The sequence below is a fragment of the Malurus melanocephalus genome, unplaced genomic scaffold (genome assembly GCF_030028575.1).
Source record: "Malurus melanocephalus ecotype Western Australia unplaced genomic scaffold, MMel_1.1 scaffold_457, whole genome shotgun sequence".
Taxonomy (NCBI): Eukaryota; Metazoa; Chordata; class Aves; order Passeriformes; family Maluridae; genus Malurus; species Malurus melanocephalus.
Window position 1 is genome coordinate 233,711 of NW_026623689.1, and position 16,037 is coordinate 249,747.

Here is a 16,037-nt window from a genome sequence, read left to right on the forward strand (position 1 = left end):
ATGGGGAGCTGCCTGGCACAACTTTGGGCAACGGTGTCAGTCCTCCCCTGGAATTACCACTGAGGTATGAAGGGATCTCTGGAAGGGTCTGGTCCAGTGCCCTGCTCAGAGCAAGCCCCCTTCCAAAGCTGAACGAGGCTGCTGAAGGCTTTGTCTAGAGAAGATGTGAAGAGTTCCAAGGTTGGTGATTCCACCACCTTGCTGGGCCTGTGCTAGTTTTYGACCATCCTCCMTGTGAAGAAMTTTTACATCAAACCTGAACTTCCTACAGTGAAACTCATGCTCTTGCCTCACATCCTGCCTGGACATCTCTAAGAAAAACTTGCTCTGTGCACCCATGAAATGGCTGCAGCTAGCCAGTTCCCCTGACCCATCTCCCACAGCCTGAGCAAGCTCATTTCCCCCAGCCTTTCCCTTGCATGATATCCTCCAGCCCCACCCATCCCGGTGGTCTCCCCTGGACTCATTCCAGTTTACAGACACCTCTTATATTGGATTCCCCAGCTGAGTCCACAGTCCRAAGGTGGATATTGTCCTCCTTTGGACATTCCAGTCACCCAGTGGTTCTGGGGCGTCGTGCCCCTTTCCTCACACAAACCCATCCCTGCTGTCCTTTTTGGTGGAGCCACACAGGTGTCTGTCCCCTTGCCACAGGAAGGGTCACAGACACCCCCTTTGCTCTCTCTCCCCAGACTACGCCTTTGCATCGCCCAGCACTGGAATTGCACAGACCACCTTTGTGGGGATCATCATCTCCCGGGGGTCGGCTGCCTCCATCTCCTTCATGTACTCTTACATCTTGCTCACCATGTGCCGCAACCTCATCACGGTCCTGCGCGAGACCTTCCTCAATTGCTACATCCCCTTTGACGCCGCCGTCGACTTCCACCGCTGGATTGCCATGGCAGCCCTGATTTTCTCAGGTACCTGGGCCCCTGGAGGGATGTGCCACCCACGAGCAGAGGATCAGCCCATCACATCACGGCAGGACCAGCCAAAAGCTTACAGCCCTTGTGGAGATGTAGATGCTTTGCACTGCAGAGGAGGAGGAATCTCCAGGTCCCTGGGGACATCTGCAGAGCCTGACACATCTCCGTCCATATCAAGTGATGCTTCTTTCTCCATGTTTTTGTCCCTTACAGTGCTCCACACTGCAGGTCACRTAGTGAACGTCTACATCTTCTCAGTCACACCTCTCAGTGTGCTGTCCTGCCTCTTCTCCAGCGTCTTTACAAATGATGGGTAGGTGGAATTCAAAGCAGAGTCCAGACAGAATGTCCTGGCATGGACAGAAATGAAAATRGAAACAGTGAGTTCATTCTGGTCACTCCATGGTGCAATCTCTTGTCCTTCTCCAGATCACAGCTCCCACAGAAGTATTACTGGTGGTTCTTCCAGACTATTCCAGGTGAGAATACCTAGCAGACAGACCTGCACAGCTGTGCCCAGGATGGGCAGCCCTGTTTCCCCCCACAGGGYCTTCCAGCTCTTCCTCTCACAGGCATGACGGGAGTGCTGCTTCTCGTGGTTCTGGCTGTGATGTATGTATTTGCCACCCACCACTTCCGACGTGTCAGCTTCCAGGGTTTTTGGATCACTCACCACCTCTACGTGCTGCTCTACGTCCTGGTAAAGGATTTGGGCGGGGAGGGAGGGATGGTACTGATGCATTGCGAGCCTGTTGGTCCAGTCAGTGTAGCTGATGAGATGGAATAGCTGGGGTGATCCCAAGGGAGAGCTGGCCCCAGTCCTGGCTCCCCACTGCTGTTGAACTGACACCAAATCATCCTGGGGTGATGACTGGCCTTGCTAAAGGGTTCTGCTCCYTGCCCAGGTCATCATCCACGGCAGCTATGCGCTGATCCAGCAACCCCGTTTCTACATCTACTTCATCATCCCAGCTCTCATCTACAGCGCGGACAAGCTGCTCAGCCTGAGCAGGAAGAAGGTGGAGATCAGCGTGGTGAAAGCCGAGCTCCTGCCCTCAGGTACTGGAGCATCCCTGGCCACACAGCAYCAGCTCGGCCCAGGCTCCCTGTGAGGGCATCAGGAGCTGCAGCGATGCAGGAGCATGAACCCCTCAACATTTCCCCGCAGGTGTCACACACCTGCAGTTCCAGCGGCCGCAGGACTTTGACTACAAGTCCGGGCAGTGGGTGCGCATCGCCTGCGTAGCCCTGGGCACCACCGAGTACCACCCGTTCACGCTGACCTCRGCGCCGCACGACGACACGCTGAGCCTGCACATCCGCGCCGTGGGGCCCTGGACCACCCGCCTGCGGGAGCTCTACTCTCCGGAGAGCCTGGCCCTGCTCGGGGCACTGCCCAAGGTGAGCCCTGCACCTGTGGGCACATCTGAGCCCAAGAGCAGCTCGGCAATGGGCTGTGCCAAGCCTGAGGTGCTTCTCYGGCTCTGAGGATGGCCAAGACCCAGGCAAGCAGAGATTTCTGCTAACGGCTGGCTCCTTTCCAGCTCTACCTGGATGGGCCCTTTGGGGAAGGCCACCAGGAGTGGAACAAGTTTGAGGTGTCGGTGCTGGTGGGAGGAGGCATTGGGGTGACACCCTTYGCATCCATTCTCAAGGACCTGGTCTTCAAGTCATCCATAAACTCCAAGCTGCTGTGTAAGAAGGTAAGAGGAAGCATCGGAAAGACAARCCCCCCTGAGAGGTCAGACTCAATGATCTCAGAGGTCTTTTCCAACCTAATTGGTTCTGTAATTCTATGATTCTGAGATGCCTCCTGCTGCTGCTGGCCTCTTTGGGGGTAAAATCCTCCATGGAGCCCATGGACTTGTGTAGCATTCTGGCCCCGCTCTGAGCCTCATCCCCATGTGCCACAGATCTACTTCATCTGGGTGACGCGCACGCAGCGGCAGTTTGAGTGGCTGACRGACATCATCCGTGAGGTGGAAGAATCCGACAAGAACGACTTGGTCTCTGTGCATATCTACATCACACAGCTGGCYGAGAAGTTCGATCTGCGCACCACCATGCTGGTGAGCCTGGACACACAGYGGGGACAATGCCAGGCCATGCCGTGTCAGGCYGTGCCGTGCCAGGCCRTGCCRGGCTATCTGACATGCACTGATCTCTCTTTCAGTACATCTGTGAGCGGCACTTCCAGAAGGTGCTGAACAAGAGCCTGTTCACAGGGCTGCGCTCCATCACCCACTTTGGGCGCCCTCCTTTCGTGCCTTTCTTCAGCTCACTACAGGAGGTGCACCCTGAGGTCAGTGTCCCCCTGAGGATGGCCAGTGTGGAGGACTGGTCCCAGCCTGTCCCCARAATCCTGGAGACCTCAGTGGCGTTTGCAACAAGAACAGGGTGGGAGGGGAATGAATCCTGCTTTCTCTCTGGAGCCAGGCTGAGCTGCAGGAACCAGCAATGCCCTACACCAGCCAAACTCCCCCTGCTATTGCAGGACCCTGGCTGCAACCACTGACCAGAGCCGAGGGGTTCCCTCCTCTCTGTGGCCCTGGCAGCTCCACAGGGAGGTGACAACCTCCCCAAAAGCCTCTGAGATAGATTGCTCAGCCAGTATCCATGCCCAAAGCTGTCAGAGGGCAAGGGCTCAAGGGGGGCTGGACTGTGGGGAGAGCTGACCCCTCTGTCCCCCTCGTTCCCCAGGTGCAGAAGATCGGTGTGTTCAGCTGTGGCCCGCCYGGGATGACCAAGAGCGTGGAACAGGCTTGCCGGCAGATGAACAAGAAGGACCAGACCTACTTTGCACATCACTATGAGAATTTCTGACCCTACCCCACACTGTTCCACCCTCTGGCTGCAGTCTGCATTGTTCCAACCCAGCACCCGACAGCAGTGCTTCATGTGGCCACGGTCCCGGGCTTCCACCCACTGCTGTCCCCTGGGGAGAGACATCCACAGCCAAGAGCAGAGATGCTGAGACCTGCAGAGCTGGGAGCGGTGTGCTGTAAAGCCTTGCTGTCCCAGCATTGCCTCCCAGGGCCCAGGGCATCCTGCTTCCATCCACATCCCTGCAGCCCAGGCTCAGGCTGGRGTGTCCCAATCCATTAACCTCCATGTTTGAGTTAAGCCCAGTTCTGCCACCTTAATCCCACAAGACAGACCTCGTGCTCTGCTGAGGGACTCAGGGAATGTCTCTGACCAGCTTTGGGGAACAGCTTGGTGCCTGCACAACCTGAATTCACAGCACTTTGTTCCAAGACTGGTGTGGTGAACAGATGGGGTGAGGAGCTGGAGAGCTCCCCACCTTCCCTCTTCTTGAAACAGCTTTCCTCACACACCCTGCAGTGCCTGCTTTTTAACTCTCCAAGCCTTGCCTAGGTTTGTATGGGGCCTTAATTGTGTTTTCATTGGCTTCTTCCAGCAGCACAACCATCCTTCGATCAGGGATCAGTTATGCTTATTTAAGTAATGCCTGGCTTTGCATTGCTGCTGCTTTTGCAGGCTGTGGTTGAGCTTAAATAAAGCTGATTGACATTTTAAATAAAGCTGATTGAAGTTTTAAAAGACTTTCTTGCCACCTGTTAGTTAGTTCTCAGTTACCTGGAGACTTGTAATCCCTGTGGCATGGTGCTGGCCTTGCTCCTGGCACAGAGCATTCACTCCAGCCCCCGGGGAGTTAATGGGGTAGACTGGAGGGAATTTCCACTGCCCTGGGGACCTACAGGTGGTCAGGGGTGGGGGGTTACAGGCACAGCTTCACTGACAGTGTCCACCAGACCTATCACCCCCAAAAATGTCCCTTCAGTGTCAATGCCCCCGCAAGACCTACTGAGGGAGCAGATCAGACAAGAAGCCAACSAGGCTGAGCTGTGGGGATAACTCCAGCCCTGAGGATGCTAAACATCCCCTGCCAAGACTCCAGGAAGCAAGTTTCCATTTCCCAATAGCAGTCTTGTGATGTGACTGGTCCCTCAGCCATGCCAGTGGGGATCCTCACAGGACAGGAGTCGGGATAGCCAGTGAATTCCCAGCAATGCCAACCGGGTTCCTCCCAGCACAGGAATGCACTGAGTGTATATTTTGACCACTTCTTCTGGCTACAGAAAGTTTCCCCAGGTTATGGCTCATGCCTGTAGAATTCAGCACGGACTTGGGGCCTTCCATCTCTGCCAGAATTAACCTGACCCAGCCTGGAATAAACATGAGATTTGATTTGCAAGCAGTTGGGTCGTTGGAGGTTTCACAGCCCTGCCAACACAAGCTCAGCCTGCAGCCTGGCAAGGCCTAGGACTACACAGTCCCCCACAAACCCCTCCAAGTCACCACCCCACACTTTAAGGGACACATCTCGAAGGTCTCAGTTAGCCAGCATTTATTGAGGAAAGTTGAGTACCAGCCCAAGGAAGGAACTGATCTCTCCRTACTAAAATTAACATGACTGTAATTAAAGATTAGATTTTCTTGATGACCTGGTACCTTGTTAGTACCTTCTTTGTGGCTCACAAACTCAGCAGGAAGGCTTGATACTCTCAAATAATTATGATTCGTTCACAGTGGTAAAACCTTTGAGCAAAGCCGTCCCCTCATGTCTCACCCGTGCTCCCCTCCATGTCAAAAGCAGCCCCCTCATGGGAGCCACAYGAGGACAGTGCTCTCAGCAGTCCCAGTTTCCCTGTGTGTAGTGGTCCCAGGAGGAGCTGTTGGGGGTGACATAGCAGRTGTGGCCCCCAGCTGGCCCCCAAGTTTCACAAAAAACCCAGGTTGTGAGCTTTGCTAAGAGCACKGAGAGAATAACCTGAATGTGGCAGTGCTTCCCAAGGAGGGGGATGGCCAGGCTTTGTTCCACAGGCTGAACAGTCCCTGAGCACCCACAAGGGGATATTCACACAGAGATCTGGCATCCAGGGATTGCCATGCAGGAAATGCTGCAGCCAGGGCCATGCAGGGTGGGAAGATGGAGTGCCAGCACCTCCACCTTTGCTGCACCACACAACGGTGACACCCTCCTCGGCCCAAAAATACCTGGCCAGGCTCTCCTGCATGTGGGATCTGTGGAGAAGAGCCACCAACTGTGCAAACCATCATGTCTATCCCAGCATTTTGATTCAAACTATTGGCTGTCCATTTGTAGTTTCCTGTTAATGCTCTAATGCTGTGTTCCAGTGCCATTCACCCTCATTACATGTGATTTTCTAGTTACAAGCAGCAGGGATGAGGGCTGGGCACTGGGACAGCTCAGGGGCTCTGATCAGTGGGGTCACACTTCAGCATGACTTTGACCCCCTCGCCCCTCTTGGTGGTCTCAAAGGCCTCCAGAGCCTTCTCCAGGGGGAAGCGGTGYGTAACCAAGGGCTTGACATTGATCCTTTTGGAGGCCAGCAGAGCAATGGCCACTGGCCACCTGCAAGGAAAGCAGAGAGCAGGGTATGAGAGCAGCCACTGGTCTGGAGTCCGAGGAAAAAGTATGGAGCAGTCTGGATCATCACAGTTATTTCCTTATCCCAGACAAGTTTTGCCTGCAAAGAATCTTCCGGGGAGGGAACCCCSAGTGACTGGAATGGGAGATGGGACATGTCAGCTGCCCTGGGCTGTTGAGCACTGAGAAGGCAGACACTGCTAAACAGACAATTGGGAAAGCAAGTGAAATCATGAGAGGCAAGTGAACATCACAGGAAACAACTACTTTGGAAGCCCTGAATAAAAACCAAAACTCCCGTGCTGTACTCTCCTCTCAGCCGTCCTCCGTTCCTGCACACTGACAATGGTGGAGCTCAAACTCCACTTGGTGCAGGGAGAAAAAAGGTAAATACTCAGTCAGCTCCCAGCCTCTTCTCTGGCACAGACTCTCTCAAATGGATTGTGTTGCCACTCTGTTTAGAATCATTGAGGTTGGAAAAGACCTCCAAGAYCATCAAGTCCAATCATGAATGGGCCAGGTTGGAGCAATGGGGATACAAAGGGATGTAGTAGCTGCTGTAGTTCCCAAACTGCCCAATTAATAACACTTTTCATTTTAAGAAGGAGCTTGACAACATCCCATAAATCCTTCCTGAAGCCCTACASATTAAGCAAAGATACTTGCTCCATTAGCAAGAAAGTTCAGCTCTGARACTCTGGAGACACATGAGCCCCTCCTGCCCAAGACTCACGTGTTGCAGTAGCGGAATATCCCGCGGATATCCACCTCCCTCACAGCAGCGTTCACGATGGGCACCGTCACCATCTCAGGCCCCAGCCCCACCAGCACCAAAGTCCCACCAGAACGAGTGGCCTGGAGAGCAAAACACACCAACAGGTTACACTTGCAACACAGTTATAGCAGAACACATTTGCAGGAGCCTTGCAGGGTCAGTCAAAAATAAAGTCACCCTTGGGGGCTGCAATGGACTGCCAGGGGCACAGCAGAGAAGCCAGGGAGAGGCAGGATGCTGTCAGGAGTCTGTATGAGTTAAAAACATGGTAATCAAAGCTATAAAAATGCTATCTTTTTGGAAATCTCTGAAGGATTTTGGTATCCAAACCCCATTTTGAAAAATGGCTCGCATTTAGGACTACAAAAAGTACTTTAGGATTTCAATGGGAGGCATTTAAAACTAAAAGCCTGATGCTCTACTAAAATTTCTCTTTTTGCAGTTTGTCCCATTCCTTTCCATGTTTCACTATGAAACTCCACATGAACCTTCCCTCCATCCTGCTGTTAGGATGTTCATGGCAGCAAAACATCCCTTCCTTAACTGCTTCTTTCACCTTCTGGAATTAATTTTCTTGATTATTCTTCTTATTTGGATATAACTTCAGTGGAAGATGCTGTCCTACTCCCTGGGTTTCAGGGTCTTACKAGGGTCTGTTTGGTAAGTGGTTAAGCAACCAATCAATTATCAATTATCCCCATGCTGATGTTAACACTTTTAATTTTCTCTCTTCATTTACTGTCTGACAAGCACCTTCTCTCCTCACACCAAACCTATTGAAATTAAGCACTGGGGAAGTGAAATAGCTTGTTCACTGCAGCATTCCAGAAAAAAACACCAACACCATCACTGGTCCAGCCTTGGAAACAGGAGGTACTCACATAAATTCCAGCCTGGATACAGGCTTGCACTCCAGTGCACTCCACAGTTATCTCAGGCATGCAGCCAAGCACACTTTCCACTTTGGAAGCCACCTCCTGCGGGGTCTCATTCTTCACCTGAATGGTGAAATCTGCCCCCACCTCCTTGGCTTTTTGCAGGCGAGAGGCAGATAAATCTGTGGAAAGAAAACCAAGTCAATGGGCAATGACTCTTTGATGAAGCAGCCTCATTAATTCTCACAGGCCCTTCATCCTCTCGTGAGAATGGACTGTAAGAAACCCCATTGCACTCTGTGAGTGAGCCTAGGAAGAGTCTACAGTGAGGTAAAACCCCACCACTCTTGTATTTTCCCTCCATGGCTCTCCACATTATTTACTTGCACCGTCAAGACACCTCTCAAAGGGCACAATACAGGACCAAGGTTGCTTTGACCCTGCACCTTGATTACCCAGAAACCACCTGAGTGTGGAGAGCTACAGGAAATCTTTCCAACAGGAGACAACAGGCTCAGAGGATCAGTAATGTGGTCATGTCACTTCTAACAATACCAGATGAGAGCAAACCATGAGCTCTCTGAGCACTTCCTCAAGGAGCCCTCAGGAGGTGCTTTCAGCTGAGCAAACTGCAGAATGCATTAGTTGTCAACACTTAGCATGTCCCTGCTAAGTCACAGACCTGTCCTGCTCTTTTTTACYCTCCTTGTAGCAGCTCTGGAATCTGCTGAGCATCTCTCAGACAGTTTCTGTCACAGATGAATGAGCAGGCAAGCCCATAAAGAAAAAAGGAAGTGGATCTGGTAATAGGGTGGACCTGAGACAGCCCATTAATGCAGAGCAACAAAGCTGGTAATGATAAACATCTGTGAGGGCATGGGTGTCCYCCTGTCCTCTGTCCTGAGGGATCTTCTCAAGGCTGTAATATGTCCCAAAGATCTACAGGATGGTTTGCACCATGGAGCAAGCTGCTCTGCTGGGTGGCTGCACTGTCTTTTCTCTTCCACATTCCCTGGAAGAAAGCCRCCTATCCCTCTCCAGGCACCACTGGTGACCAAACAATTTCGCGAGATAAGGACGTGGACAGCTGAGGAGAAGAGTGGCATTTCCCAGGAAGAAATCACCTCTTTTCCCTACACTAAAGCAGTGGTCTTGTGGGGTCTGCATGCTGGCACTGGAAAAGATGTAACAGCCAAGATTTCTTAGACCCAAAATTGARGGGTGGTCTCCTCCCAGAGCCCCTGGGCTTGAAGTCTCAGAAAACAATGTCTTTGCTAGAGGCATACACAGCAAAGAGGAAAACAACCCTCTCACCAGGGCACAGTGTTCAGAAAAGTCAGAGATGGGGTGGGGTGAAAATCTCAAGGGAAAGAGGAAGAAGGTAAGGCCAGTTCTCCAACATGAGCTGCTCTGACTCAGCTGCAGTCCTGGGAGCGAGCCAGGCCAGAGGCTCTACCTGCAGATCCCACAGCAAAAATGATGACACCCACTGGCAGGGCAGGGGGCAGACGGGCACTCACTGACAGAGCAGGGGGCAGATGGGCACTCACTGACAGGGCAGGGGGCAAATGGGCACTCACTGACAGGGCAGGGGGCAGATGGGCACTCACTGACAGGGCAGGGGGCAAATGGGCACTCACCAGCCAGGTAGATGGTGGACAAGCTCCCACAGGCATGGAAAGCTCAGGATGCCAAGTGTGGGCACACCCACTGAGTTGAGCACCCAGGAGAGCTGTGGAGGGCAGTTCAAGAAGGAGCAACAAAGGGTAATAAAATACAGACAGAAGAGGAAAAGCCAAGGCTGAAAAGAAAGGGCARCATCACCCTGGGAGCCCCAGCATGGGCTCTTTCCTGTGGCTGCAGGAGTCACATCTGTCCCTCCCAAGCTCTGGGCACTGGGCTCCAGCCCATGTGTGGGGTCGTGCTTGACCCGAGCTGAGCTCCACTCAGAGACCTGCTGTGCACCAAGAGCACAGCCAGGGGCTTTTTGAGGCACTTGAAATGCTGTGAAACACTTCTGCCCAGCATGGTTAGTGTCTCCCAAATCTCAGTGCATGGTAAGGAGACCACAGGGGTTCAGCAGTGGTCTCAGCAATGACTAAACTCCCTGAGAAGTTTGGTCTCACAACCAAACCAGCTCACAGSAGGCACAGCTGGATTCTGCCATTTTTAGCATCTGCTCAATCACTAATACATTTTAAGTTATAAATTTATATCATATATGGATAATATGTATAAATATATAAAATATTATACAAATCCTATCTTATATTTTACATATTTAACACATTTTATACTGTCTCTCTGGCAGAAATAATCCACAGGCAGTGTSCTAGAGTGACAGGGCAGGTAGTGCATTTCAAAGTGGCCACAAAAACCACTCTCAGGCAGCAAAAGACCTCACACCATTCCTGCAGCTGGCCTCTGGTTTGCTGAGCTGCTTGGGAAGGAAGCCCTGGCTCAGAGCAGTGCATGGAATGCAGCAGCAACACTGTCAGGCCAGGGCTGCAATAACATCTAAATACACACAAATCTCCATKAAGCTCTTACTGAAGCAGACACATCTGCAGGTCACTGGATTGATTGTTCAGAGCTCCAGACACTTGGGAGTCTTTAAAGTCATTTGGACTTCAGTCTGCACTATGTCTGAACCCCACACAGTGCTTGGGTCAATTATACAATTAAAGGCTTGCATCTTGCCTCTAGTCAGAAATTTGTTTTCACTTCCTGGCCACTGGAGATAATTAAAGTTTTGGCTGCCAGCATAAGAATAGCCCTGTCTCTGCTTCCAATGAAGTTATCAAATTACCCTTAAGCTTCTCATGATGGTTTATGAACYAATTTAACAGAAAAAATAAATACTCTTGCTTATTCTCAGATTTTCTGTGTTGATCTTCTCTCTCAAAGGAGTTGAACTCTCTACAATTAATCCTCTCCCCTGACACTGAATTCCAGGATTTCTGGAGGCATCAATACCCAGAACTTCAAATTCAAATAGAACAAGGGGAATAATTTCCCTTAAGTAGGAATTACTGAGTTCACCTTTAGTGATAGARCAAAGCAAGAGAGCCCAACATGAATACCTAAACTGTCCCTTCACTTACTGGGGAGGAAAGCTGACCTTTTACATGTATCTAAGGAGAAAAGCAGCTTTTTAGAGTAACATCAAGGCAGAAGAACAGGGGAAGGTTGCCCATAAATATCAATCACACCCCCTCAGGAGTGGAGTGGAGGAAGACACACACCGTTGAGAAGAGTAGATGAGGACCCATGAAATAAATKGATCTCACACAACTGGAGTCCACTGAATCCATCAAATACTCCAGGTGAGCCAAAGACAGAAGCTGTAGGAGGTAAGTTCTCATGAAAAAGCTTTTCTAAATAATTCTATATCTGTGAGCAGTCAAAACAAACACAAACATTTAACGCCGTAAGTGCTGCACAAAGCTCCTCACAGACAAATATACGATTAAAATTCAGGGCAATGAATTCAAATAATCTGGTAGCAAAATACAAGAGGGCCTCTGTGGGCAGACAGGYGCCTCACAGGTGTTGGCTCCTAAAGCCAAAACAAAAAGCAATTCCCTGAGAAGGGCAGCAAAATCCCCAGTGGCAAGGAGCCAAACCAAACCCATTCCTCAGCTCATGTCACACACAAATATTTAACWTGGGACAGCACCTTCATGGGTGTCTCTGAGCACCTCAGCCAAATCCCTCTTCTGTGGAAGACATCTACGAGTCAGAATCAGTACCCAGGCCAGCACATGAAGATAAGAATGGGTAATTCCATGTATCCAAGCCTGCTGATAGAAACCAAGCACCAGGAACCTCCTGTGGCATGTGACACCCAGATCAGCCGGCCCAAGGTCCCCAGCAGCAGCAGCTCCTGGTGCCATGGGAAAATACAGCCAGACTGGAGTGAGAATGGGGGGCAGGCTAAGCCAGCTGCCTCAGTCCAGCAACCCCTGCCAGCTCACCAAGCTTTCCCCAYGCAGGCAGAGTGGGTCACCCCCAGCCCCTGCCCCAACCCAGCTGGGCACCAGGTTTCTCGTGTGTGATTCAGGAGGCAGAGCTGTTTTTCCTGCTACAGCAAACATCATCCTCAAATGACAACACAAAATCTGAGGTGTGGACTGATCACATCCATCAAGCACACACACCTGTAGGGTGAGGCCAGCAGAGCTAAAAATGCCCTSGACTTGGCAACAAAAGAATTAAGGGAGGAGAAGGCAATAATGTGCCTTGAGTTTTGACCCGAGTTACTATTGAAGGATGTTTCCGTAAAGGCAAGAGGGTGGRACTCAAATTTTATATCTCAACCCAAAGATGGAAACACAGTAATAGAAAGGTCAAAAATACACTTGGCTCAAAGTATGGTAGGTGACTATCAGCCTTCTGAAAGTTCCACATCCTTGTGACATAAAAACACTGCAGTAATCTGTGCTAAATGTCCAGTGGCACGTCCAACTGCTCCTGCTGGCCATCACCACTCAGAAAGGTCAAAGAGTCGTAGTGGGAGCTGCAAGCATCACTTCCAGACCCTGTTCAACCCCCAGGTGGACATTTCAACCAGAGAACATCCTGAGGTTACTCCAGCTCTCCATCCTTCGGGGCAAGCTACAGAGAGGAAAAGTCTGAACTTCAGAGGAGAGGTGGAGGGAGCTAGGTCAGGGTGGCAAAAGAAGGTGGGCATGGAATGGCCATCTCAACAACCTGAGGAGCAGCTGCAAAGGTGATGAAGACTCATATCAGTTCTTGTCTCAAGGGGAAATCTCCACAAATTACTGTTTGTGGGTGGACCCTTGAAAAAGCTTCATCATTAAGAGGTGCAAACCTGGAGAAGGTATATAGGARAGTGGGATTGCCTTCCTCAGAGGTTTTCCAGACACAGCTGGACAAAAACGTTCCTGCAAAGAGCAGCTGGACTAGAAACATCCAGGATACAGTTATGCATGGAAGGTCCATTTCTGAAATGCAAGGAACCCTAGAAAGGCCATTTCAGTCACTGTGGATAACCAGTGGAAAATGAAAGCCCCAGCATGAGCAGAGAGAAGGACAGAGAAAGACAAGTGGAGAAGCACAGTGTGGCTGCACACAACAAACAGTGTGCAAACACTGTCCAGGCCATCACTCAGCACTATCAGAGGATGAAATATCCTGCTAAGATCAAACCTCCAAGAATAGTCCCAAACGGGTATAAAATACACTCTGTTGCCTGGTATAGAGGAGCACTAGAAGTGGATATAATCAAGGCCTAAGATTTAAGCACTACAGGGAAGACAAATCCTGATTCTCAAGACTTGATCTATGAGCTAAAGGTAAAACACAAAATTAAGAGCCCAAAATTATGGAAAAAAAAATAAAACAGCCAGCAATCATAGGCACCAGGAGCAAGCAGAATTTCTGAAATTCAGAGCTGACATAAAGATACATTGTCTCTTCCCAAAATACCTGCTCCAAGTCTGAATTAGGTCTTCAGGCCTGATCCACAGACAACTCATTAGCCTCTTTATTCTGAATTGCTCTCCTTGAAGCACTGTARCTATTCCATCCACACAACCTGTCTGTGCTGGGCAGCAAAGGCTATAAGGCCAGTCTGCTAACCCTGAGAGAAGCTGTAACTGCATCTTCTCAGAGTTCCTAATTAGGGCAGAGATTAAAGTCCAAGCAATGAGATGTTTGATAGCATTCCCTCCAGACAGGCACTTGCTACTATTCCAGTCACAACGAGAGTTTCCATTGTGCCTGGGCTGCCTTCCTCAGCAGTTACCTTGAAGGAATAATTTGGAACTAGTCGAAGTGYTGGAGCATGCCCAGAGAAGGGAACAGAGCTGGGGAAGGGTCTGGACAACCAGGAGTGGCTGAGGGAGCTTGGGGGGCTCAGCTGGAGAAAAGGAAACTCAGGGGGAACCTTCTCACTCTCCACAAGTCCCTGACAGGAGGGGGCAGCCAGGTGGGGGTCAGGCTCCGCTTCCAGGGAACAGGGATAGGGTGAGAGGAAATGGCCTCAAACTGTGTCAGGGGAGGCTCTGGTTGGATATTAGGGAAAGATTTGTTCCYTGAAAGGATGGTCAGATACTGGAACAGGCTATCCAGGGAAGTGTTGAAATCACCATCCCTGGAACTGTTCAAAAAATGTTTGGATGTGGCACTTATGGACATGGCTGGGCTTGGCAGGGCTGGGTTAATGGTTGGACTCTAAGAGGTTTTGTTCAACTKTAATGATTCTGTGATTCTGTATGGTGGGAAAGGCACATTCTGAAAGGGCTAATGGACTTACCTGTAACTACCACGGCTGCTGCACCCATCATCTTGGCAACAATYACATTAACGAGGCCGATTGGTCCTGTGTACAAAGAGGAGAAAGAGAACATGCACCACTGCCAGGCAGCATCAGCCCCACCTCTGAACATGCCCTGAGCTCAGCGTGTTCCCGGCCAAAGGAGGCTCCAGCAGCCCCAAGGTCCCCCTCGGTACCTCCGTGGGCTCTGCCATGACCCACCCTTACAGCTGAGCCCAGAAGCAGAGCCTGAGCTTGCCCATCYCCTCCCAGGAGGCAGGGAACCCAGGGACAGACTATGATCATTGTACCAGAGCCAGACACAAAGACTTTGCTTCCCAGAGTGACTTCTGCTCTTTTGCAGGCATGGATTCCCACCGAGAGGGGCTCAATAAGGGCTCCTTCTTCAAAGGTGACATTATCTGGAAGCCTGCAAGAATGGGACACAAGAAAGAGTCACCAAAGTGAGGGTGATGAGAAAAGCCATGACACTCGAAGACCAAACATGGATATAAATTAAAAAGGCAAATTGGATATAAATTAATCCATGGCAAACATGGATATAAATTAAACAGAGGCAAAACACAGTCACCCTTTGTCAGAGAAATGCTGGGCTGGAACAAACTTCAAGAGATTCCATTGCTTCTATCCCTTCTCTGACGCAGCATCAAGTTCACTGGAACGATTTATCAGTGAGGTGTGCCCAAGGACCATACACAGGAACCCACAAACTTCCTACCAACAACTCCCCAGTACTGGGTGAGTCAACCCAAGGACTCCTTTGGCACTCATTCATTCCCTTTGGAATAACTCCCCCAGTGGTTATGTGGGGTGCATATGTACCACCCCAAAGCTGCCCCATGGCTCACCCACCASTGAGCTCCCAGACCCTCAGCAGGGCTGAATCAGCTTTCAGAAAACATCCTGCTGCCAAAGGTGATGCCACCAGGAAATGCAGCCAGATCCAGTCTTCCCGTAACTCKGAGGATCTCCTCCCCTGATGCACTCAGTGTTTTAAGTGGTGGTGGGCAGGCCCCAGCACGCACCATCCCAGCAGTCAGGGACAATATGTGCAGCGTGTATCAAACACAGAAAAGACAGAAAGAGCCCAATAACACAGCCAGCGTCAGTGATGCAAGAAAGCAGAGGAATTGAAACCCTTCTGAACTGCTGGAAGAAATAAATCTCAGCCCCACAATGCTGCCCACCAGCAAGCCACCAGTGTGGGCTCTCACACAGCTCTGGGAGCTGTGCCTGTCAGGAGAGTCTTTGTGACAGCACTGAGAAGCTCATGGTCAGRTCTCAGCCAGGCTGGTGTGAAGCCAAAGAAATGGAAATGATGGTTGTGGGAAGACAGCTGTAAGACATCTGCATGTCCCTTATTTCTGGGAGGCTTTAAAGGTCTGAATCMAAGAGTTCAGTTGTCACAGAGTTTGGCAGCACATTTGCTACTGCTGGATCTGGGCACTGACCTGTCAATGAGGAGGGCAGCTTCACAGCAGGATCCCACCTCTACCAAGTTACTCACAGCACCCAACATGGAGCCTGTCCACCAGCAGGACGCACAAGAATTGCTCAAATGTGTGACAGCTCACTGACCTCAGGYATCATCTGTTCTTAGCAAATCTGTGCTGGTAGAATGACTGCATGCCAGGGAATCTGCTCTGCACAAGCCAGCCACAGCACTGCTGATCTGAAACTGGGAGCACCACATCCAGGCTTTGCATCCCAAGGCAATAACAAAAACCAAAAAACACAAAATAAC

At 50.7% G+C, this 16,037-nt stretch overlaps 2 protein-coding genes across 3 annotated transcripts in view; one reads left to right on the forward strand and one right to left on the reverse strand.

The window, feature by feature from the left end:
* Positions 1 to 4,661, forward strand: part of DUOX2 (dual oxidase 2) — a 26,544-nt gene extending 21,883 nt beyond the window's left edge. For both annotated transcript variants that reach the window (XM_057380532.1, XM_057380533.1), the window contains exons 25-34: positions 693 to 923; positions 1,143 to 1,242; positions 1,359 to 1,408; positions 1,502 to 1,629; positions 1,835 to 1,988; positions 2,098 to 2,330; positions 2,474 to 2,632; positions 2,843 to 2,998; positions 3,103 to 3,231; positions 3,630 to 4,661. In XM_057380532.1, coding sequence (XP_057236515.1) covers positions 693 to 923; positions 1,143 to 1,242; positions 1,359 to 1,408; positions 1,502 to 1,629; positions 1,835 to 1,988; positions 2,098 to 2,330; positions 2,474 to 2,632; positions 2,843 to 2,998; positions 3,103 to 3,231; positions 3,630 to 3,752 — 1,463 coding nt within the window. In that variant the 3' untranslated portion in view covers positions 3,753 to 4,661. The remainder of the gene's footprint in view (positions 1 to 692; positions 924 to 1,142; positions 1,243 to 1,358; positions 1,409 to 1,501; positions 1,630 to 1,834; positions 1,989 to 2,097; positions 2,331 to 2,473; positions 2,633 to 2,842; positions 2,999 to 3,102; positions 3,232 to 3,629) is intronic.
* Positions 4,662 to 5,276: 615 nt separating this feature from the next.
* The window catches only part of SORD (sorbitol dehydrogenase), an 18,825-nt gene continuing 8,064 nt past the window's right edge, over positions 5,277 to 16,037 (reverse strand). The window contains exons 5-9 of the mRNA XM_057380534.1: positions 14,584 to 14,702; positions 14,273 to 14,338; positions 7,999 to 8,174; positions 7,076 to 7,197; positions 5,277 to 6,327 (exon numbers count right to left, since the gene is read on the reverse strand). Of these exons, the coding sequence (XP_057236517.1) occupies positions 6,162 to 6,327; positions 7,076 to 7,197; positions 7,999 to 8,174; positions 14,273 to 14,338; positions 14,584 to 14,702 (649 nt within the window). The 3' untranslated portion in view covers positions 5,277 to 6,161. The remainder of the gene's footprint in view (positions 6,328 to 7,075; positions 7,198 to 7,998; positions 8,175 to 14,272; positions 14,339 to 14,583; positions 14,703 to 16,037) is intronic.